This window comes from Gobius niger (assembly GCF_951799975.1).
Source record: "Gobius niger genome assembly, chromosome: 17".
Lineage (NCBI taxonomy): Eukaryota > Metazoa > Chordata > Actinopteri > Gobiiformes > Gobiidae > Gobius > Gobius niger.
The window spans coordinates 10,430,633-10,453,985 of record NC_136868.1 but is presented as its reverse complement, the minus strand read 5'-3'; the positions used below and the strand labels follow the sequence as shown (position 1 = coordinate 10,453,985).

General features: G+C 43.4%; 2 protein-coding genes across 2 annotated transcripts in view; both read left to right on the top strand.

The window, feature by feature from the left end:
* The window catches only part of herc2 (HECT and RLD domain containing E3 ubiquitin protein ligase 2), a 66,166-nt gene extending 53,020 nt beyond the window's left edge, over window positions 1-13,146 (top strand). Inside the window, exons 55-76 of the mRNA XM_079575623.1 lie at window positions 515-622; window positions 700-831; window positions 2,245-2,403; window positions 2,480-2,598; window positions 2,685-2,810; window positions 2,919-3,074; window positions 4,034-4,348; window positions 4,448-4,662; window positions 5,464-5,641; window positions 5,790-5,951; window positions 7,302-7,393; window positions 7,469-7,608; window positions 7,691-7,878; window positions 8,206-8,403; window positions 8,484-8,567; window positions 8,876-9,017; window positions 9,108-9,302; window positions 9,501-9,613; window positions 10,258-10,448; window positions 10,544-10,649; window positions 10,912-11,124; window positions 12,065-13,146. Of these exons, the coding sequence (XP_079431749.1) occupies window positions 515-622; window positions 700-831; window positions 2,245-2,403; window positions 2,480-2,598; window positions 2,685-2,810; window positions 2,919-3,074; window positions 4,034-4,348; window positions 4,448-4,662; window positions 5,464-5,641; window positions 5,790-5,951; window positions 7,302-7,393; window positions 7,469-7,608; window positions 7,691-7,878; window positions 8,206-8,403; window positions 8,484-8,567; window positions 8,876-9,017; window positions 9,108-9,302; window positions 9,501-9,613; window positions 10,258-10,448; window positions 10,544-10,649; window positions 10,912-11,124; window positions 12,065-12,337 (3,605 nt within the window). The 3' untranslated portion in view covers window positions 12,338-13,146. The remainder of the gene's footprint in view (window positions 1-514; window positions 623-699; window positions 832-2,244; window positions 2,404-2,479; window positions 2,599-2,684; window positions 2,811-2,918; window positions 3,075-4,033; window positions 4,349-4,447; window positions 4,663-5,463; window positions 5,642-5,789; window positions 5,952-7,301; window positions 7,394-7,468; window positions 7,609-7,690; window positions 7,879-8,205; window positions 8,404-8,483; window positions 8,568-8,875; window positions 9,018-9,107; window positions 9,303-9,500; window positions 9,614-10,257; window positions 10,449-10,543; window positions 10,650-10,911; window positions 11,125-12,064) is intronic.
* Window positions 13,147-23,021: 9,875 nt separating this feature from the next.
* The window catches only part of oca2 (oculocutaneous albinism II), a 76,741-nt gene continuing 76,409 nt past the window's right edge, over window positions 23,022-23,353 (top strand). The window contains exon 1 of the mRNA XM_079574897.1: window positions 23,022-23,100. The gene's annotated coding sequence lies outside the window, so the exon portion shown is untranslated. The remainder of the gene's footprint in view (window positions 23,101-23,353) is intronic.

Here is a 23,353-nt window from a genome sequence, read left to right as displayed (position 1 = left end):
CAGGATTTTAGAGGCAGTTGTGGTGAACAGGTCTGGGCTCATTCTACACATTAGGACATGGCTGGAACATGAAGGAAAATACATAATTTTAACAGTTTTAAACTCTGTATTGTCCCTTTAAATCTGTGACAGCCAAAACGGGTATTGGTTCAGTTAGTATCGGATATTTCTAGCTGATACCTGATATCGTGTTTTTTTTTTCTAGTATCAGCTCCAATATCTGATACCAGTATCGGATCGTGCATCCCTAATTGCATTATAATTAACTGATTAATGGTTGCAATTTCCAAATCACAAAGTTGCATTTTGCACAAATTACCCGGCAACAAAACTGCTGATCCTTTAGTCTCGTCCTCTACAACCTGAAAAGCACTTTGTTTTTGTATTAGTTTCGCAGTTCATATTTCAGTTTTCTCTCAAATCTTGATGTGTCTCTTTTACCAAATGTCGATATCCTTCAAAACAATTTCTACTTTTAATCTCTAATTTTCTATCCCTAACGTTTGTTTTGTAGGTGCTGAGGGCTTAAGGATCGAGTTTGATCGCCAGTGTTCAACAGAAAGACGCCATGACCCACTCACGATAATGGATGGAGCCAACAGAATAGTGTCTGTCCGATCAGGTACGGCTCTTAACAATTACCATTATCTTTACACGAGCCAGTTATGAAAAATTGATGATGCCGTTTTTGTATCTCAGGGCGGGAGTGGTCCGACTGGTCGAGTGAACTGAGGATCCCTGGAGATGAACTCAAATGGAAGTTCACCAGTGACGGTTCAGTGAACGGCTGGGGCTGGCGCTTCACGGTTTATCCCATCATGCCCGCCGCTGGTCAGTTACAACTGTTAAACATCTATTAAAACCAATCAAATGCATACTCCTTAAAGAGACTAGATGCAAGTTGGCCATTTTATACTCACTACTGCCACGTCAGGTCATATGTGTAACTGCACCTTCTATATGTGCATGACGGCAATTCAAACCCAAAGTAACACCGTTTTGAGTGTAGGGGGAGGAAAATACATAATTTTAACATTTTTAAACTCTGTATAGTCCCTTTTACAGTGGACGTATCACGCAAAATCAACTTGAGATTTCAACCATGTTTTAACTTTTTAGAGAGGAAACCAAGTGATCGCTACAGTGGGTAGAATAGTCTGTAAGGAGGACAGGTGCTCTTCAGGATCAAAACATGAGTGTATGCAAAAAGTGTGCCTCGGATTTTTCCCTTTTTTGCCTATACTCATGTTTTAACTTTGTTTCCTCGTCAAAGACGTACCTGGATTAGTATTTCACAACATTCACACAGTTTTCAGTTAATCCTCTGAAAAAGCTGTGAAATTTAGCTGTTTCTTCTTCTTCTACGGCGTCGGCGCCTCGTTCTTTACTTCCTGATTACACTTGCGTCATTGTTCAAACCTGTTCCACATTTTTAAAGCCCATAATCCAATATTATTTTGAGCTGTTCTGTACTCGAAGTGTTTATCACGCACTGGTGGAGTTGCTAACCCGCGCCGTACACCCAACAGTAAGTTATTTTTTAAGAAAGTTATACCTATAGCTGGTAGCAGGAGGAGCCCCAGTCAAGATCTTCTCCAGCTCTTGGTGAAAATTATTTATTTATTACCAAAAGCTGAGGCACCCAAAATAATATTTTTAAATCAATTTTTAAGCTCCGTATGACATTTCCACTTTAACCTCTTAATCTCCACCTGAACCGAGCACATTTTCTCCAGTTTGGCTTTACCCAAATCTGAAAGCTTCTTTAAAAAAAAGTGTAGAAATGGCGACAAAAATCAGACGAAAACGAGGATGGAAATGTAGCAAAAGAGCGACGCAAACATGATAAAAAAGTGACCAAAAAATGTATGAAAAGGTGACAAAAAAGCCACAAAAAATAACAAAAAAGTGACAAAAATGTGTGACAAACGCAATAAAAAACAACGCAGCAACAATGCAAGAAAAAAGATTTGTTTAGATGAGTTTTGTAGGTCTTAGCTTTCAAATGAGACTTTACACTGGCTTATTGGCTGTAAACTTTTAGATTTGGGTAAAGCCGAACTTGAGAAAATGCACTCTGTTAAGACGGAGATTAAGAGGTAAAGAGGCTGAAGCTGTTTTGTCGTTAAGTAAATGTTTTTAACCAGTATTTCAGAGACATGTGTGTTTACATGTGTGCACCATTTAGGTTTTTTTTTTTTTTTTTTTTCAAAGACGATCTTTAATTTTTTATACATTTCCCAGGACCCAAAGACTTGCTGTCCGATCGCTGCATCCTGTCCTGCCCCTCCATGGACCTGGTGACCTGCCTCTTGGACTTTAGACTCTCTTTTGCCTCAAACCGAAGCATCGTGCCGCGCCTCGCTGCGTCTCTCGCCGCCTGTGCTCAGCTCAGTGCACTGGGTATGAAGCTCTTCCCCTCATATGTTCATACTTAATGTTTCATTTGTCTTATACCTGTTTTATGATTGTGGCGCAGCTGCTGGACACCGAATGTGGGCTCTGCAGAGGTTACGAAAACTCCTCACGACAGAATATGGTCAGTCCATTAACATCAACAGACTGCTGGGGGACAGCGAGGGAGAGACGCGCCCTATGGTTTGTCTAATTCTTCTACAGTGGTTTTAATAGACGTGAGCATTCATTCAACACAATAATACTGTAAATAAACTGTTCAATTTCAGAGTTTCACTGGCAGTGCGCTGGCTGCTCTGGTGAAGGGACTCCCAGAGGCTTTACAAAGACAATACGAGTACGAGGACCCCATTGTCAGAGGAGGAAAGCAGCTTCTTCACAGTCCGTTCTTTAAGGTGTGACCCTAAAACCTTGTCAGATCTCTAGAAAACATCCTATGTTATTGTGTTTTATTCCGGATGTTGCTGATATTGTTGGACTCTATTACTGTGTGTTGTTTCTAGGTGTTAGTGGCCCTTGCTTGTGATCTGGAACTGGACACTTTGCCCTGCTGCGCTGAGACTCATAAGTGGGCGTGGTTTCGTCGGTATTGCACGGCGTCCCGAGTGGCGATTGCTTTAGACAAGAGGACCTCTCTCCCAAGACCCTTCCTGGATGAGGTACGCTATAGGTCAACTCCTATAATTGCCCTTTACCGCCCTTTCATCCATCCTCCACTTTATCATCATCATCCTCCGGGATGGTGTTGGGAAAGCAGCAGTCTAAGCAGAGATGTCACGTTTCTATACTTCTCTATTCTCCTTCAGCTCCTCTGAGGGATTCCCCAGTCTGCCCGAACAAAATAGAAAACTAACACTCCTAGTGCAAACTGTATTCAGGTCATGTAGTTGTCCAAAAGAAGCAGGTAGCAGTATTGCCAGGTCCGTGGTGTCGGGAGGCTGTTTAATTCTTAACGTGGGTGATATAAGTTGGCCACATTTTTTTTTTCTCCATGCTGTTTTCAATTCAAAATAGGCTACATGTAGCTTTTGTATTATACTGTAAATCACTTTTTCGAGGGGCACTGCTTTTTCTGTGAGAGAGGACGAAAGGGGCGGATCCGAATCATCTGGGGAGCACAGTGGCTCTGTAAACCTGTAAGTGGCAGCTGTGCTGTATGACTGAGGGGTTTTGGCTATTTTTCAGATATTTTTGAGCAGGACTGGCTGCTGAGACCTGGGTGAGGGTCTGGGTCCAGCTGATGTTGCTTGGGTCCTCCCCACATGCTGTGAACTAAACACAGCCTTTTCTCTGTAGTTGTTTGAACTAGTGCGATGATAACTTGTTATCCGTGCCATACATAATCCCCCCTGAAAATGTTCCAAAAAAAAATGTTTACACCATGTAAAATGTCTTTGCAATAAATCAACATTACAGTTGTTAGTAGATTTTTAATTGCTCAACAAATGTTTACCTCATATCTGGAGACACAGATTACGTCCTGTTTATGAAATATTTACGATCTTACCGACTGTTAAGGATGGGTCAAATACGTGACAAATTTCACAATGGGAACAGTAAGGTGAACCTTAACAATGTTTATCATATTCTTTTAAGATTTATCTTTCTGTCTTTTAAGGTCACAAAGAAAGTGCGTGAGCTCATGGCGGATCACGAGCGCATGAACAACTTGCACGAGAGCCACGACCTGTTCAAACGCGAGCACGACGAGCAGCTGGTGCAGTGGATGAACCGCCGTCCGGACGACTGGACTCTGTCGGCAGGAGGCAGTGGCACCATCTACGGCTGGGGCCACAACCATAGGGGTCAGCTGGGGGGCATCGAGGGGGCGAAGGTCAAAGTGCCAACACCCACCGAAGCCCTGGCAACGCTCCGCCCCATTCAGCTCATCGGGGGAGAGCAGACTCTGTTCGCCGTCACTGCAGATGGAAAGGTTCATGCGTAACTTAGTCTATTGATATGATGTGTAGTTTCGCAAGTGATTCCATGTGTTTAAAGTCTACATTTTCTTCTTGCTTTTCGTGATCCGCAGCTTTATGCCACTGGGTACGGAGCGGGCGGCAGACTGGGCATCGGTGGGACTGAGTCTGTGTCCACCCCGACGCTGCTGGAGTCCATCCAACACGTCTTCATTCGGAAAGTGGCCGTGAACTCCGGAGGGAAGCACTGCCTGGCCCTGTCCTCTGAAGGGGAGGTGTACTCGTGGGGAGAGGCTGAAGACGGAAAACTGGGCCACGGGAACAGGAGGTCAGGAGTCACTGCCTTTGTATATACATGAGTTCATTTTATGGCGTAGCTCTGTGGAGGTCCATATTTTGAAACTTGGATAGGCAGGTCAGAATTATAAGCACAAAAAAAGGAGGATGTCTTTCTTTAAGTAAGGCAATATAAAGTGGTGTTATTACAAAACGTTAATACATACAGTGGAGTCTTGAGAGCAAAGGCAATGGTCGGACTACACTGAAAAATAAGCCACAACTTGGATTTAACAACTGTTCTGATCTGGGGTTGCTGAAGTTGGTCAGATCTAGGTTCAGCAACACCATGTGCCCAAAGAATGAGATCAGCTGACTGAACCTGAACATCCTGACCAGGTTATTCCATCAGCGGATTTCTTCTTTCCTGATGACACAGGCGTATACCAAGATTGCGATGTCAGATTTCACATCATTTTTACACATGGCCACAGAGTCCAGAGCTTTACCCCATTGAGAGTCTTTGGGATGTGCTGGAGGAGGCTTTCATGCCCAACATCATTACAAGATCTTGAAAACTTAAAGCAACACTGGATCTTTTGAAACTATGTCGCAGCAAATGTGTACTGTGATCAAAGCTTAAAACTCTTAATATACACCCACCTCAACTTGCTGTCTTTAAATGTTGCTTATCCAATAAGACCCCCGAGTTTGTGGACCTAATTTCTTTTTTAAATACTTGTAGAGAAGTATTTGATCCTTCCCTCCATCTCACATTATGGCATTCAATTGTTTGCCCTGGATACAGATAGACTTTGGCGTTTTCCGTGACTAAAATCTTCTCTGACTGCAGCCCGTGTGACCGTCCGCGTGTGATCGAGTCCCTGAGGGGAGTGGAGGTGGTGGATATCGCGGCAGGAGGGGCACACAGCGCTTGCATCACGGCCAGCGGAGAGCTCTTCACCTGGGGCAAAGGACGCTACGGTCGACTGGGACACGGGGACAGCGAGGATCAGCTCAAACCAAAGCTGGTACGGGATCTAGCAAGTCCTTATAAATAGACAGATGACATTCAAAAGACAGAATCATGAAATCAAGTGTTGTTTGTTACAGTGGTAGTATGATCAAATGCAGGAATGAAACTTTAAACTTAATAAGCTCTGCTCTCCCGGCCCGCAGGTGGATGCTCTGCAGGGTCACAGGGTCATCGACGTGGCCTGTGGCAGTGGGGACGCGCAGACGTTGTGTCTAACAGACGATGATATGGTCTGGTCCTGGGGAGACGGAGACTATGGCAAATTGGGCCGTGGAGGAAGCGACGGCTGCAAAGTCCCCATGAAGGTATGACGTTGACTTGGCTGAGAATCTTAGGCTCTGGGGAGAAAAACTAGTGGAAAAACATTAAAGCGGCAGCAGAAGAAGTGTCTTAGTTATTTTCTTCTACAATAGATGCACAATTTGGTCAGTTGTGCAGGAGGCTGTTTATCTGGCAATTAAAGGATTTCGTTGTTACTGGAGTGATAGTATTTTTGAAAGAAATCTCCAAACTAATGCTGAAAGTTATATTTAGTCTTTATTTTATTATTTATTTCAATTTGTTTTCATTTTATAGATACAGACGGCATCTCGTCATAGAAGGGGGCGTGGCTTCACCGAGGGGGAAAATAGAATCTTTAGAGAAACACAATTTTCCACTGTTTTTAGCCATTTTCTGGTGGAATATGAACTTATTTATCACGCATTAATAAAGTCAAGTGTAAATTGGGCCCATATGGTTGTTTTGTCACAACAGATTGTTCAGTAGAAGTGAAAAAACGGCAGTTGTAGCAAGCGCTAGCTAACTGTTAGCATTAGCCCGATGCTAACATGTAGCATCAAGTTAGAATTCTCCGTTATTCATGTATTTATGGGCTGTTGAACCACTTTGCTCCTCACCATGTCTTTGTATCTTTATTTAGTGGAAAACTGTATTCACGATTCAGCATTTGTTACAGTAGTTTTTGAATAATTAGAGAAAATTTACATTTTTTACAAAGACATGGGGAGGAGCAAAGTGGTTCAACAGCCCATAAACACATAAAAAACCGAGAATGCTAACTTGATGCTACATGTTAGCATCGGGCTAATGCTAACGGTTAGCTAGCGCTAGCAACAACTGCCGTTTTTTTCACTTCTACAGAACAATCTGCTGTGAGAAAATATCCATATGGACCCGATTTACACTTGCCTTTATTTGTATGTAATAAATAAGTTCATATTCCACCAGAAAATGGCTAAAAACAGTGAAAAATTGTGTTTCCCAAAAGATTATATTTTCCCTCTCGGCGAAGCCACGCCCCCCTCTATGACGAGATGCCGTCTGTATCTATGGTCTGGGTGAATACTCGATTCTGATTGGCTGGAGGGTGTCGGTTAAAAAGTGAGTCCGGCTACAGTTTAATCACATTCTATATCATTCCACTGCCGCTGTTTCCATTGCAACAATAAACAATTGAGCTGGAACTAGCTTCAGGTAAAACATCTTAGTGAAATAACTCCTGCGGGACCTTACGAAAAAGCCAACAGGCCCCCAATGTACAGTTTCAGTTTGTGGGACCATGCTATAAGTGGGACACCGTGGTCCAGTTATTTCTGATAATGGACACCTCGTTGTGCATTATTCCCTTACATATTGTTGTTGTAAAATTTCAGATTGATTCCTTGACCGGTCTGGGAGTGGTCAAAGTAGAGTGTGGATCGCAGTTTTCTGTGGCTCTTACGAAATCCGGCTCCGTGTACACATGGTATGTTCTGTTCTGTTCTGTCATATGGGGCTGTGAAATAATAATAGGTTAATACTGTATTATTTATTGCTAAAGGGGCAAAGGGGATTACCATCGTCTGGGCCACGGCTCGGACGACCATGTGCGGCGCCCGCGGCAGGTCCAGGGGCTGCAGGGGAAGAAGGTCATCGCCATCGCCACCGGCTCCTTGCACTGCGTCTGCTGCACTGAGGACGGTACGATGCGCCTCTGAGCTGGTCCCAGGTCAGTTTAGACCCCGTTTCATCGGACCGCTCACAGATGTTTTGTCTTTTGCAGGAGAAGTGTACACATGGGGGGACAACGATGAGGGCCAGCTTGGAGATGGAACCACCAACGCCATCCAGAGGCCAAGGCTGGTCGCAGCGCTTCAGGGAAAGAAGATCAACCGAGTGGCGTGTGGTTCTGCTCACACGCTCGCCTGGTCGACCAGTAAACCCACCAACGCTGGAAAACTGCCTGCACAGGTACCTGACTTCAGTGTGTCAGAATAGATTTTCCTTTCATTAACAGGACATTCTTTTTTTTTTCTTTTTGACTATTCGCCACAGCTGCCCTGGGGTAGGCGGACAGTTGAGAGGCTGTCAAGGATTATACTTTTATTTCATTCATGTTTTTGAGAAATTAGTTCAAGCTATTGTTGGCTTGTTGTAGTCAATGGCATTTATGTATTGACCAAATTGGTAGTGATGATTCTGCATAATTGATTTTTGTTAGTTCCAGCAGATGGCACTGATGCTTAACCTCGAAGTTCAAGCTCTCAGCCTGATCCTGTTATTCCCTATGTTGTTCAGGTGCCGATGGAGTACAATCACCTGCAGGAGATCCCCATCATGGCCCTGAGGAACCGCCTGCTGCTGCTGCACCACATCTCGGAGCTCTTCTGCCCCTGTATCCCCATGTTTGACCTGGAGGGCCGCCTGGGGCAGACGGGGCAGGGGCTGTCGGTGGGCTTCGATACCCTCCGGGGCATCCTCATCTCCCAGGGCAAGGTGCGACTGCAGAGATTCATGAATCACTGTCGGTTAATAAAACGTGTTTTAATACTATTTGACATAATGTTTTTTATTAGGAAGCAGCTTTCAGAAAAGTCGTTCAGGCCACAATGGTGCGAGACCGGCAACACGGTCCTGTGGTGGAGCTCAACAGGATACAGGTACAACATTACGTATTAATATTTATGAGATTTGTGGCTTTGCTCTCTCTGTCCTGAGCAGGACAGACTCCAGAGGGGTTTACATATTAGGCTTTTCATAAAGGACTTTTCTCTGTGTGTGATCTGTGCTTCACGATCCAAGGTCTGGACTTAAACCCTCCATTACTCAGTCTCATTCCTTTTCATCTGTGGTGCCAAGAGCTGTCTCATTCAGACAGTGCACACACATCACTGCTCCCTCTCTGAAGGAGGGGCTGCTGATCAGATCTTAATAAACCATATTCCTGCTTGTTTTTCTTTCTCTGCAGGTGAAGCGTTCTCGAAGCAAAGGCGGTCTGGCGGGTCCAGACGGGACCAAGTCTGTGTTTGGTCAGATGTGTGCCAAAATGAGCTCCTTCAGCACCGACAGCCTGCTGCTCCCCCACAGAGTCTGGAAGGTCAAGTTTGTGGGTGAGTGTTTTCACTGTCAGGCTGAAGTGGAGTTGAGGCTGTGTCTGTCTGAATGTTTCTGGAAAAACTAAAACATTGTTTCTGCCTCAGGGGAGTCCGTGGACGACTGTGGAGGGGGCTACAGTGAGTCCATCGCAGAGATGTGTGAGGAGCTGCAGAACGCTCTGACGCCGCTGCTCATCGTCACCCCTAATGGTCGGGATGAATCTGGCGCCAACAGAGACTGTTTCCTGCTGAACCCAGCGGCCAAGTCCATGCTGCACATGAGCATGTTCCGCTTCCTAGGTATAATCCTCATAATCTCAGGTCTGTCAGGTGTTAATCCCAAACAGAAAACTAAAAGGCTGGTTATTTTCAAATGTGTATTGTGCTGATAAACACCTGGCTGACCTGTTGAAGTCATTCTTCTGTAATGAAGCCTTTTTACCACCTCATGTTAGAGACGGGTGACTGTCCTTGTGGCTAATGCTTCTGTCTCTGCAGGAGTGCTGCTGGGCATCGCCATCAGAACCGGAAGCCCCTTGAGTTTGAACCTGGCTGAGCCGGTGTGGAAACAGCTGGCAGGAATGAACCTGACCATCGCTGACCTCAGTGAGGTACGACAGAGCAGTGTGCAGTCACCAGTGCAAATAAATTGAACTAATAACAAACATTAGGGAAAATGTAGAATATTGCAGCAGTTTGTTATGAAACGTCACATGAATCTTGTCAGACATTATATAACATTTGAACCCATAAGCTGCATTAGAACCAGTGGGAAGAGTGGAACAGAGTACAGGTCTATACATTCCTACTGAGATTAAACTTAAGAACACATCAGTGAGCGCTACATATGCAGTACAGACCCACATACTTTACCGTCCAGTGCGGGTTAATGTCAAGCCTATTTAACTGAAGAAGGTTGTGTTTTAACCTTGGGTTTGTGCGTGAGTGATCCTCCACTTGGGCCTCACACGCTGATCATGAGCTCCTGAAGCATCTGAGAGAGAAGTGCACAAAACAAAAGCCCTTTTACTCACAGGGAGCCTCTTGTTTTGTGCTGCTGCCCTTGAGACATGAAAAAGGTTGGATTGGAATCTGATCCAGCACAAGACTGAAGTGGTGTGTGCAAGTGCTGCTCACGGGAACAGCACTGTGTCCAAGGACGGGTGCACTTCCAGACCATACCTACATAACTCAGACAAATCCCTGTACTGTTTTCTAAAGGCTTTGTAAAATTGCGTATCTCGTGCTCTTGTAGGTTGATAAAGACTTTATTCCTGGCCTGATGTTCATCCGGGACAATGAAGCTACAGCCGAGGAGTTTGAGGCGATGACCCTGCCCTTCACGGTCCCCAACGCGAGCGGCCAGGACATCCAGCTCAGCTCCAAATACTCCCACATCACTCTGGAGAACCGCGCTGAATACGTGCGCCTGGCTATTAACTACAGGTGAGGTTGGCGCACTCAACGCTCTAGAAACTACTGTAGAGTGAGTTATTTTTGCATTTAAATTGACTTTTTTCGCCTCGCTTTTTGCTCCACAGGCTTCATGAGTTTGACGAGCAGGTCTCTGCGGTTCGAGAGGGCATGGCTCGAGTGGTTCCTGTTCCGCTGCTTTCACTATTCACAGGTTACGAACTGGAGACGATGGTAGGTCTGACCTTCAGTGTTTTATATGTGGTATTTTATTTACTATAAATATGTTAATGTTGATTCTTAAATAGAGTCTGTCAACACTAATCATTTACCTGGACTTAAAACATGACTAAGATCAAATTAACACTTTGTAAACATAAATATACACACTGGGTAATAAGATATAAACCAAGAAAATATTAGCAGTCCCACAGCTCATTTCAAGTAGTTTTGATACATTTCGTTACCGTTCGCTGACTGTGAGCCTCGTCCTCAGGTGTGCGGCAGCCCGGACATCCCGCTTCACCTGCTCAAGTCCGTGGCCACGTACAAAGGCGTGGAGCCCACGTCGCCTCTGATCCAGTGGTTCTGGGAGGTCATGGAGTCGTTCTCGAACACAGAGAGGTCTCTGTTCCTGCGGTTCGTCTGGGGCCGCACGCGTCTGCCCCGCACCATCGCCGACTTCAGGGGGCGGGACTTCGTAGTACAGGTGAGGAGGGAGCACTATTGATTAGCCTTGTTGCTAGTTGTAAATGGAAATTACAAAATTACAAGTGTCTTTAATGAGCCGATGTAGAGATGTTTTGTGACTTGTTTTCCAAGTCATTTCAGGGACTTGTGACTCGACCTCCACATCAGACTGAGGACTTGGGACTTTACTTGGTCAGGCTAAAGGACTACCGACCTCATAAAGACCTTCATAAACAGGCTTTTAAACAATGATTTCAAGTACAAAATTTAAGCTATCAGAGATCATTGGAGGGTTTGTTGAGTGGACACGGCTTGGAAAAATAACAACAAAACTACTTGAAAAAGAACTACAAAACTTGTTTACCTTAAAAAAATCCTTTCCGTAGTCCTTCTGGTGGTAATACAAGTGTTAATGGGATGAATGGGGGGGGGTCTTTTATCTCCCCCTGGTGTCTCTGGCCAGAAAACCACACTTGCAGCTTTCCTGCACCGGGTCGGAGGCCCCAATACACACTAATGAAATCACGAAGAAGCTAACAGGCTAACGGGCAAAGCTGACTGTGGGCTAGCGCCACTTAAACAGTATTTACAGCCAATTTGTGTAATTGGATGTACAATATCCCATTGTCCTTTCTATCAGCGTAGTATTTACTCTCATGGACAATAAATGAGTAAAAAAAAACGCAACATGCTACGACACCTGCAGTGGTGCTTATGGCCTCTAGGGGCATGAGTTACTAAGAACAGCTTTAAGTTATCAGAGATCATTGGAGGGTTTGTTGAGTGGACACGGCTGGAAAATAATAAACTACTTAAATAAGCTGGACTTGGACTCTGTTTCTGGTAATAGTGACTCGTCTTGGACTCTCTGTGATCTTTTTTTTTTTTATGTGCAGACTTTGGTGGGCAGTGTAGAATCTATAAATGTTTGTTGTTGCATTAATTTTGCTTGTGTTTAGGTTCTGGACAAGTACAACCCTCCCGACCACTTCCTGCCCGAGTCCTACACGTGCTTCTTCCTGCTGAAGCTGCCGCGCTACTCATGCAAACAGGTGCTGGAGGAGAAACTCAAATACGCCATTCACTTCTGCAAGTCCATCGACACGGACGACTACGCGCGCATCGCTCTGTCCGGAGAACCGGCCGCGGACGACAGCAGCGAGGACTCCGACAACGAGGACGCGGACTCTTTCGCTTCCGACTCCACCCAGGACTACCTGACGGGACACTGAGGAATGAACTGCTGAACGACAAATCAAGTGTGAAGAGCTGCCGCGCGGACGACGGGGCTCCAGATATGAACGAGCCCAAATGAACTGAAGGTGCGGAGACGGTCTGTGAGGCGAGAGTGCAATGAGCTTTAAAAAGCGTTATAAGCTAAAGAGAAAGGTTTGGTTTGTCCTTGAAGTTATAATGCCGTTAGACGCACATGTGATTGTTGTCTCGGTAACACTAAAGTGGAGGGGACAAAGATGTAGTTATAATTTATGGCTTGAAAGGTTACGAATCTTCAGAAATTACAACCAAAAACATGGACGATTTTGATTTCTGAGGATTCCTGTGTAGATTATATTATTGCATTGAGGAAATTGTGAAGCAATCTCTGACCCCTACAGTAAAGTGTTGCCACTGTATTACATGGGAATCTTATACACAATTATACTATTGCAGATAAAATGGCCCCAGCCTAGCACTGTGGTAGATTTACCTTCTGGTTTGTGTGAATTACATGTCCGTAGATTGTAAATAGAAAACAAAGTGTGACTAAACAGTAGTATTTCTTTTTGTTTACTGGGGATTGCCATGTTTCTTTAAAAAAAAAAATGAAGAAAAAGGCCTTTTTAACTTAATAGTGTTTCTCATTGGCTCCCCTCGGCAGGAGCCTGCAGATGGGTCATTTTAGGATTCCCTATTCACTCCTCCCTCCCCCATATCGTGCACTGTCTCCAAATGAATGTACATAAATAATATGATTGTGCCATGTATAAGAAGGTCTCATTCCTGCATATTAATGTTAATAAATTTCTGTTCATACATACAAGTGACCAAACTGCCTTTTGTTCAAGTGGAGTTATGGGTAGCTGACATCTAGTCGAGCAACTATAAAAACATATTTACCAGTATGAAAATGTGTTCTCGGCCTTCAAACAGTGCCCTGGGACACACCTCCTGAAGTCTTGATGTTCCTCAAGAGATGTTTTGGCTTGATGGAATGACCAGAGCTCCCAGAGGAAACCCACCCAGACACAGGGAAAACATGCAAACTCCACACAGAGAAGAGATGAGACTTCAACTTCATTGATCCAAAAGGGAATGGTGTTGACACAGCAGCTCAATAATACACAGTACTTCCAACAATCAATCTGAAGCCACAACCAATGGAAAAGTGATCGAGTAAAAATGATTGATATGAAACGAGCAGGCTCAGACCCCGGCATTGACGATATGGAATACATGGCGATGATGGATGACAGCCAGAATCTTCCCCCGGAGCCCGCACACTGGTGGTGAGAGGAAGAGACCCGGTGGGGCGGAGGAGGAGTGCAGCACGGCTGGGAAACGGCTGAGTGATTGACCGGGGAGCTTAAGAAGGGGATCCTGGGCGATGAATGGCTGAAGCAGGATGAGCAGCTGCGGTGACTGGCTGACTCGAAGGTGCGGCTCGAGATGGGGCCGCGATTGGGTAATGAAGGCGGCAGGTTTGTAGTTCCAGGTTGAATTTGCGCTGAAGCTTCATTTGTATTTATAAACACGCATTTGCTGTACAAGATAAAGACTTAAGTGGAGTACTGTGCATTATAACTGGTCCGTTGACATAAATGAATGAATGAATGAAGGTTGGGCCTATCTATCAGAGGGGTGAGCGGTTGTACAGCTGGATTGAGGCAGGGACAGGACAGGCAAGTCTGCGTCGTGGAGGGCCGATTTTAATCATTGCCAAAACGCCAAGGGCCAAACCTCATCATTGTATCCTAAAGTAAAGAACTTTTTTTCTGCAAATGCAAATGTTTTACATCAGTGGTTCTCAAGTGTCATGGCTTTTGGGCCCACCATTACCCAAGGGTGACGAGCTGCAACCCAAATAAAACTGTAAATTGTCATAAATCGCACAGACAGCCCAACAACCTTAATTTTAACTGACTCCGGTGTGTTTCCATGCAGTTTGAAATGGAAAATGTAAAAAATGGTGCCGACCCACAAGTTTTACATAACATGACTAAGTGGGGTGCTCTGCCATGAATTTTTTATAATACTAACACTCTTTCTCACATTTTTAGAGTACTTTAACAGGTATTTGATCTCATATTTCCATTATACTATTTCTCAAAATCGTCTTGGGGCCAGAGGTTCTGTGTGTGTTGCCGACCCCTGGAGTACGGTCTGAATGTTCTCCTGTGATGTTCAGTGTGGCAGTGGAGCTGTATGACTCCTCTTCTTGTCCGGTGGAGTGGGTGAGCAGGGTTGTCCAGTGTCCTCCGGTCCTCCGCTGTTTTAAATTGGTGAGAGTGTCTACCACCATGACAGCATATGGGACAAACACCGACCGGTAACCATAGGAAAGTTTAAATACAATTCTCTGAGCAGATTTTTGTCTGTGGATGGTTGAAGGGTTTGCCCATGTACTCTGAATACAATATGGTCCGGGACTCAAACCGTCAACTCAAACAAAAATACTGGATCTGTTCAAACAGCTGCCCAAAAGCATTTATTTGCTATTTTGTAACTTCTAAATCTTCACGTGACATTGTGGATTAAGGCCATTATTATTGATTCCTAAAGCTGCTGTTAGTAAAGTGATGATTAAACTACTGCATCAAAATGTAGGTCATAGAGTCCCACAAATCTTGTTATTTTCTTTGTGTATTTTAATAATGTGGAGCAAAGGCTGAGGCAGGATACAGCGGAGTTATAGCCATAAAAAAGTTTATAGGTTTCAGAAGTAGTTTCGGACCTTCTAACCCCAAGACGTGACAGTTCTGTGGTTTTCTAGCTATGATTCATGGAGGCTTCAGGGCCATTGATCCATAAACTACACTAAATCACGTGTATCTTTTTAAAAGTCAATGAAGCATCGACAGTAAATTAAGAATGGACTAAGTGAGTGTGGCTTTCCCCCACAGCATTCAGTGCAGGCTAACTGAAGCCCGTTCCTGCTAGCTATTTGTGTTTTAGGAGCCAGGTGCATTGCTTAGAAGAGGGCAAAAAATCGGATGATGTTGAGAATGTGGAGAAGCCTGTGTTCAATAATGACTTAAAGACTGTCTAAATGTTTCAATGTAAAGTCCATTAGACCAAGGAACTTCCAGAGGCTGTCCTCATTTCCTTCCGGCTCCAGGAAGAAGAATTCATCATTTACACTCAATTGTTATAAGTCCGGTCTGAGGAGAGGGGATACATAATTTCAAAGCTATTTTCCACCAATAAAAAGCCCTGCACTTTAAGTCATTGACTGTGGCTTTAAACAATTGCAAACTGTGCATCGTCAAGAGTGGCCATATTAGCAAAGGGTAGTGTGTGTCTTGTCGGTGTCTTTGACCGAAGTCCAGCCCCATTTTGGAGTGTGGAGGTTTTGCCCACTGCTCTGCCCCTGCACATATTTTGCTCCGCTTCAAAGTGTTTCTGAGAAAGGGGAGGGGGGTATGAAGGCTTGATTTGGCTTAAAAATCATTCACATTCTTTGCAGACTTAATCAGACTGCAATAATTACCACACAGTACATTATGGTGGAGGGAGTCAGGTGATAGAAGAAAAATGCGCGGAGACGAGGAATGGGCTGGTTACATACCCACAAAGTCTGTTATGAAAACTGGCCACATGCTTAAGATACATTTACTTTATTTTAAAATCAAGATCTTTTGTGTGCATTTGATCATGGTTAAAGTGTAATATTTGAGAGGAGACTGAATAAACTGATGCAAAGTTCACAGGCAAATTCAGAACATGTCACGTTTTCAACCACAGAGTTTAAATGCATAAGGAAATGGAAGCAGAGGGATTTATATAACCAAAATAATGTCAGCCTTTGTGAGTTGGTTAATTTGACCAAACCGCTTTTACTTTGTCTATTCCAGGTCTCAGAAACTAGGCAGGGTGGGGCCTGGTTAGTACCTGGGTGGAGGACAGGAAGCCTGGGTGAATGTAGTGAGTGAGTGAGTAGGTGGTGGTCGAGGGTCAGTGGCACAGATTGGTTGCTTCTCTTCCGTTCCCGCTGGGGCAGATGTGGCAACAAATGCTTACCACCAGAGTGAATAAATGATGCACACAAATGTTATTATTATTATTATTATTATTATTATTATTATTATTATTATTATTATTATTATTATTATTATTATTATTATTATTATTATTATTATTATTATTATTATTATTATTATTATTATTCACCTCTAATGTGCGACATATTTTATTGTCCGTGCAAAGAAATGAGTCGTTTCCATTTCACCCTTCAATGCTTCAGGGCAACATGTTAGAAGCAGCAGGTCCCCTTTGAAACCCGAGTCAGGAACCCATTGGTCAGGATTGTGAGCATTTACTTTGACAATTATGTTCAGTAAGACATATTTAGGACCACTCCTCACATCACAGTCTTAAGAAACTGCGAGCCTTCTCCATGGTCCACTGCCTCTTTCTACGCCAGACTTTACTACACTTTGAGGATTAAGATGTTAAGCTCTTCTGAATGATACTATTTGTCTTAAACATTCAGGGTATGCACCCAAGCACTTTAACTCTGAAGCACAGGCATAAGCGAATCAAGCAAAAAATGTGTGATGAAAAAAAAATGAAAATAGTAATTTTAAATAATTATTTGTAACTAAACCTAAGGGATCGTGTTTAGTCTCCACTCACCAAAAGGAAAATTAATTATTAAAGAAAATGAGTTTTGCTTTATCAATTTTAAAGGTCAATAAAAAAGAGACACAGACACGCAGCCGTTAAACATATAAAAGAAGGAAAAGGAGAACAAACACTAGCATCACTCCTCAAGTGAGAATTACCTATAATGCACTCATTCAATATACAGTATTACTTTATTTGTTGGGCCTGTAAAGATAGGAAAGTATTCGTATGAAGTACAATCCAAAACCATCCCCACAAATGTAGGAAAACATAAAAATAATTAAATAAAGCATTGATTTAAAACAAACTGATTTCTGCACCAGAACTCATTTCACATTTAACGATTTTGTACCATTTAATTAGTTCAAGTAATGACTCTGACCATAAAAACTTTAGACGCCACTGCAATCCCAGACGCTGCCCCTAGGGGAACCCGCCCCCAGGTTGGGAACCTGGTCCACTTCACTGACAACAACACTACACTATTCTTCTCTCTAAAATGGATAATGTGTTTGAAAGTGCACTAACGTGATGCATTAGTTTAAACAATAATAACAGTGATATTAGCGCTTAGACCGCCCCACACTCACCTTCGCACACTCGTCACATGAGCAGCACTGGAGCGCACGCGGCCGCCGGCTCGGCCTCGGCCCATGTGATGCTCTTTACAGCCGCCATGTCTCACATCATCAACTGCAGCACAAGACCAGCCCGTCCCCCTGCGGGACACCCCCCTCTGCTTCACCAGGCTGCAGTCCGTGCGCACCAGGTGACTCTGCGCTCAATGGAAGAACTTGTTTTCTTTCCGAGAAACACCAAAGTGCAACTACGACAGGCTAAATGTGTCGTCAGCTAAAAAGATAGGGCACTCTGACGTACGCACGTTCAGGAGATGTTTCAGGCATTTACGCTGAACAGTTGACTTGTTTTGTTGGCTCAGCATCAACATGTCTTTGTCCTCGAGATGCTCAGGCTTTAAACTCACCAGTGCTCGAAAACCAGCACGTGTGCTCTGCTGATGGATATTTAGTCGCCTACATGACATTTATTTATTTAGTAAAACCATGGGCTGTACCTGCAATTGTCTGCCATGTAGTGGTGACTTATTTTCCACACCCTGTGGATGGATTTCTTTATTCTGGATGTTGTGTTAACATCGTGATCGGTAACATTAGGTAGGTGAGTTATTCCAGAATGATTTTGTGTAAGTACAGACACACAAAATCTGTACATAGTTTACATAATAAAATTCAAACGTGTATAATCATGTAGTAACTTCCAACAAAGCTTGATGTCATCCAGGTGGACACAACACCGAAAGCTCAATGATCAGCTGGACATTTCACATACTGTAGTTGCCTGACGGTTCGATAATCGTCCAATTCTCGTCTTCAAAGGGACACATTCTGTTGAGTCCCATCGGATGGTGGATTGGGTGGATTGGGTAGATTGATTCTACCTGGATGATGTCAGTCTTTTGTGGGAAATAAACCGGTTTGGCAAGTTTTCCTGGTGACTGTGTAATCTACAACACTGTGTGTGTCACTCACCACCCAATCTACCATCTGATGGGACTCAGCAGAATGTCCAGTTGAATCGATTTAGCTTTGTGTCATGTAGGAACTAACTATATATGTTCTGCATTACAATGAGAAAATGCTCTCCTTGAAAACCTTCTCAGTTTGAAAGGTGCATTATATTGATTAAAATTATATTGATTAAATTAATAGCCTTAGTTTACTGACCCTAACAAAATGTTGATCTTGATCATCAATGGTGATCGAATGTCATTATCCCACTTTTCACAAGACAATCTGCCTTTTAGAGACGGGAAAAGTCACATTAATCAGACATTGTTCCCCAAAATCTTATGATCTGATCCTTTGACCTTTATTTGAGTAAATCTGGATTAGACTCCCCCTCTCCCCAGCATCACAGATCCATGTCTCCTTCCCCCTTCATCGCCAAAACTTAAACATAGCTATCACCAACATGGCAAAAAAAAAGAGATATTGTCATCAAGAATGATCCTCAAACCTATGATGTATGAAGTGATTCTGTTCTAACTAAAGAAACACTGAGATTAACTTCCTTTGTTTCAATGTGTTCAGGTCTGTGACCTGTTTGACCTCTTTGCATCTTAAACCTGTGGCGTTGACTTGCTCGCTGAAACGTTTCATGCTCATGCCTGAACAGAATGACAGCTCTGCTTGGGAAACGCTGGGAAAAGTTTACGCTGAGATCAGTATAAATACTGAACATGTTGTCTTGCTTTAGGGGCAGTGATGGCGCTGCAGAGGCGAATCTGAGAGAAAAGGCCATCGGCAACTGGACTTATGATGGTATGAGCAACTAGTAAGATTTGGAAATTTTGGAAATGTTTTTTCAGAAAAGACTAAGGTTCTAAACTGCTCTGTAGTTAAACTATAGAGTAAAGATGAACCTATAGATAACTCCCACCTCTAATGACTGACAGCTTACACAACAGGTTTTTTAGAATATGTTACAGCAATACCAGTAATACTGTATTAGAAGGCTACAAGAACATATTGTCATCAATAGAGTATTTTGTTTCAAAGGTCTGTTGAGTCAAGTATGGAAGGCAGACTATCAAAAACTATCAAAACAAGCTGTCAAATGTAATTTTTGGGTAAGGCTCATGGCCCACTGAAATTATTTGTTAAGACCTAAGCTTGGCGGACCCAAAGAGTTGACGGAGAGAAGGTAAGTACAAGATTTTGTATGACAAATAGTTTGCTGGCTGGTTGGGCGGAGCAGGCAAGATGGTGGAGGCTGGAGTAGAGCAGGTGAGTATTTGGCAGGTTGGTGGTAAACTGGCACAAAGATCTGACGAGGAGCAGGAAAAAAGCAGTCAGTGTAATATTTGTAGTCAAAAATAGCAAATACAGAATAGGCCTGAGAAGTCTTCTCACTGAAGAAGACCGACCATCTGGCAGAGATGTGACGCTCACATACTGTAGGTGATGAGTAAAGTGGATTCAGGTGCCAATTAGCCAGTCAGGGAGCAGGAGCAGCCACACTCGCCAGGGAAGGGCAGAATCCAATGCCTCGCCCACAGCAGCAAAGGACAGGACAGACAAACAGACACTACAACATTATTAGATGGGTCCCAAAGATGTCCCAAACCCCCAGTTTAAAATCACTGGTCTTAATGAAAGGTTTATGGTTAGCTTTAAAAGTAAAACACTCTATGGAGATTGTTTGCACAGAATATACTGTGTAAATAATGCAATCTTTATAGTTTTCAAATTTCAGTAATCTACCTTTCAGTTTTGATTGTGATTAATGGTGTGAAAACATATGTCCAAATTCCAGAGTTATTCCTGTTATTTTTCACATCCGATTTTTACTTGTACCAGTGTAACTTTTTTATCCGAGTGCCTAGAATCCCCTGAAGTGAAAATGGTTACATCCTGACTCCCCTTTCATGAGCAGTGTTTGAAAGAGTATGAAAGAATGGGAAAGTTTTTAATCTGCGAGCGCCACTCCCACCTCCTGCACTCTGCAGCTCTGCTCGGACCTTCTCCCTCCTTCCGTGGGGAGCAGAGGAGACAAGCAACACCTCAGCCTCTCTCTGGCTCTCGGCCCGGCAAAAACTGTCAAAATCCCACCCAACTAAAAGTACTTACTAACATAAACTCATCTTTTTTAATAGGCACATTTGTTGGATATTATTGTCACACCAGCTTTTATTTGACCACCATCATTTTTTTTTTCTTCATTTGTGGACATCTAAAATTGTAAAGGTAAGTTTCATCACTTTATGCTGGCTATTTCTTTTCTTTGCTTGTTTTTTATTCTTCCATGTCTGTTCATTTGTGTGTAGTTTCATATAGGAATGCACTGCATAGAGTAAGCAGCTTTGGTGTTAGTGGGTTTTATGTCTTAAGCCACACTGCCTCATTTGTGCTGAACTTTGCAATGCCTTTAAATCCATTCACTCTTGGTCTAGTCTGTTATGGTGAAAGAGCATATTTTAAAGCTTTAGGCATCACTCTTTTCTACTTGTCCAGTTTGGGAATCACTCTTCATTGAGTGCCTATTGTTATTTCCAACTTTAAAGCTTTGTGTTTGATTAAGATTTAAACCGCACGTGAAATCCTTTTGCCACGTTACTCTAATGGTAATTGTAATTTCCACAGTGGATGTGAAGTTGTCTTTAGATTTTTCCACGGTGAATGAGGGTGAGAATTCAGAGAAAGCAGATCGCCCTTTTGCATCACACGCCGCCCTGAGGCATGATGGGATAAAGAGGAGACTGTTCTTCTCCCTCAGCTCAGCTCTTCACAAGCGGCTGATGTCGGCACAAGGTGAAGTCTCAGTGACGCACGGTGGTTACAGAGAGTCCAGCAGTGAATGTGTGTAATGTAGTGACTTATGTTTATTGTTTTAGATTCTTTTAGCATATAATGATGTCCCACGCTCAGATGGGGACAGAGGGCCGCATTTTTAGTCAGATATATGGTATTTTCATAAGAAATAGTTATAGAAACAATCAACATTTTATATCAAACTACTGTATATTAACAATAGTTGCTGCGTAGGTTTCCTCCGGGTACGCCGGTTTCCCCTACCACTAAAAACATGTACAATAGATTAATCCTCTGGCCAGGTGTTTCTGACCATTAGCCTGGCTCCACATCATAGAGATGGGTCCCTGAGCCCTGGCCCGCTGGCAGCTCACTGCTCCTACAGGTTGCCCCAGCGGCATTGAGGATGGGTCAAATGCAGAGAATGAATTTCCCTATGGAGATTAATAAAATATACCTTAAAGGGACTATATAGACTTTAAAAAAGTTAAAATTATGTATTTTCCTCCCCCTACACAATGTCCTAATGTGTAGAATGAGCCCAGACCTGTTCACCACAACTGCCTCTAAAATCCTGCACTGTCACTCAAAAAGGTGTTACTTCGGGTCTGCCGTCATGCACGAGCTTAATATAGAAGCTGCAGTTACACGTATGACCTGAGGTGGCAGTAGTGAGTATAAAATGGCCAACTTGCATCTAGTCTCTTTAACCTTAACCTTAACTTTCCCTTTTAGTCCAGCAATATGAGTCTGTAAGCACCAAGGTTGACTTTAGGTTGTTACCATAGCAATAAAAGTTAATAACATAAAGTTATATTTTACATCCCATTTATTTTTAACATCAATCAGCTATGTGCTAAACTCATGGACATGGAACACACAAGGTTAAATAAGATTTGTCTGAAACGTCATAAACTGAAGTTACAGAATAATTTCTCCATATTTTCAAGTATTCAGTGTTTTCTTTCTTGTGAAATATCCGTGCAGTCGTCGGTAGTTAGCACATAGCTGATTAGCCGGCTTTGAATTTTTAGAAAAATCAATGCTAAAAATGAGTGGGATTTTTTACGTCCCCACCATTGTCAGTGGATTGTGGATTCAAAATATACCGTCAATGGTCCCGACCCCGGCACATGACTGAAAGTAGGTGGAACTGTGCATTGCGTGAAGCTTCCACTGTGCATTACGATCTTCAGCTGTAGATAGTGATGGACTTGTGAGAGTGGCTCCTCCTATAGCGTTCAGCGCGGGCTAACTGAAGCTCATTCATGCTTGCAATTAGACTTATTTTTTTTAGCTGCTCCTGTATTAAGATAGGGCAAAGATGAATATAGCAAAAGGAAAAAAAAGATGATGTTGCATGTGCTAAAACAAACACATGAAATTGAGAAAGACAAGCCCATTACAGCAGGGAATGTCCGGAGCCTGCCCCCATTTCCTAATAGGCTTCAGGAGCTAATAGCGATGCTGCGTCCATATTTTTGACTGTCTATGGCTCCAACATCATGCGTCCAATCCCAACTGTAACCACACAGGGCTGATCCGCTTTAGGGGGTTGACAAGTCCACAAAATGGGGCTCTTTATTGGAAATATTCATTGGGATCTGTTCGATGTATTTGACCCATCATTGAATCAGATTTTGAGCTGGGATCTCAGCGTATAGCCTACCTATAGCTGTGAGGAAAAAGTGCGATGTTCTCTGGAACCCAGCAGCATATTTTATTTTACATTCAGCTTTCTACCCCACTGCCGCCTCCCCCCTTTGCCCTGGCAGCAGTGGAGTCTGTGCGGCTGAGGTCCCGCGCTCCGAATGCCACACGTGAGTTCCTGTTGCCAGAATTCATGTGAGGGATATAATCCAGTCTAAACCGTAGGCTGAGACCACATGTCTGACCTCCTCCACTGACCTGCTGTTAATAGACCTAGTAATTCAGACAGCACTTTGTGTAATGGGCTCTGATGTTAATGCGTGAGCTATAGAGCCGCATAAAGGTGAAGCGCACTCATTTCACACCAGGTATAGAGCCTTACACAAATGTGACCTGCATGGCGTTCATTAAACACACTCAACT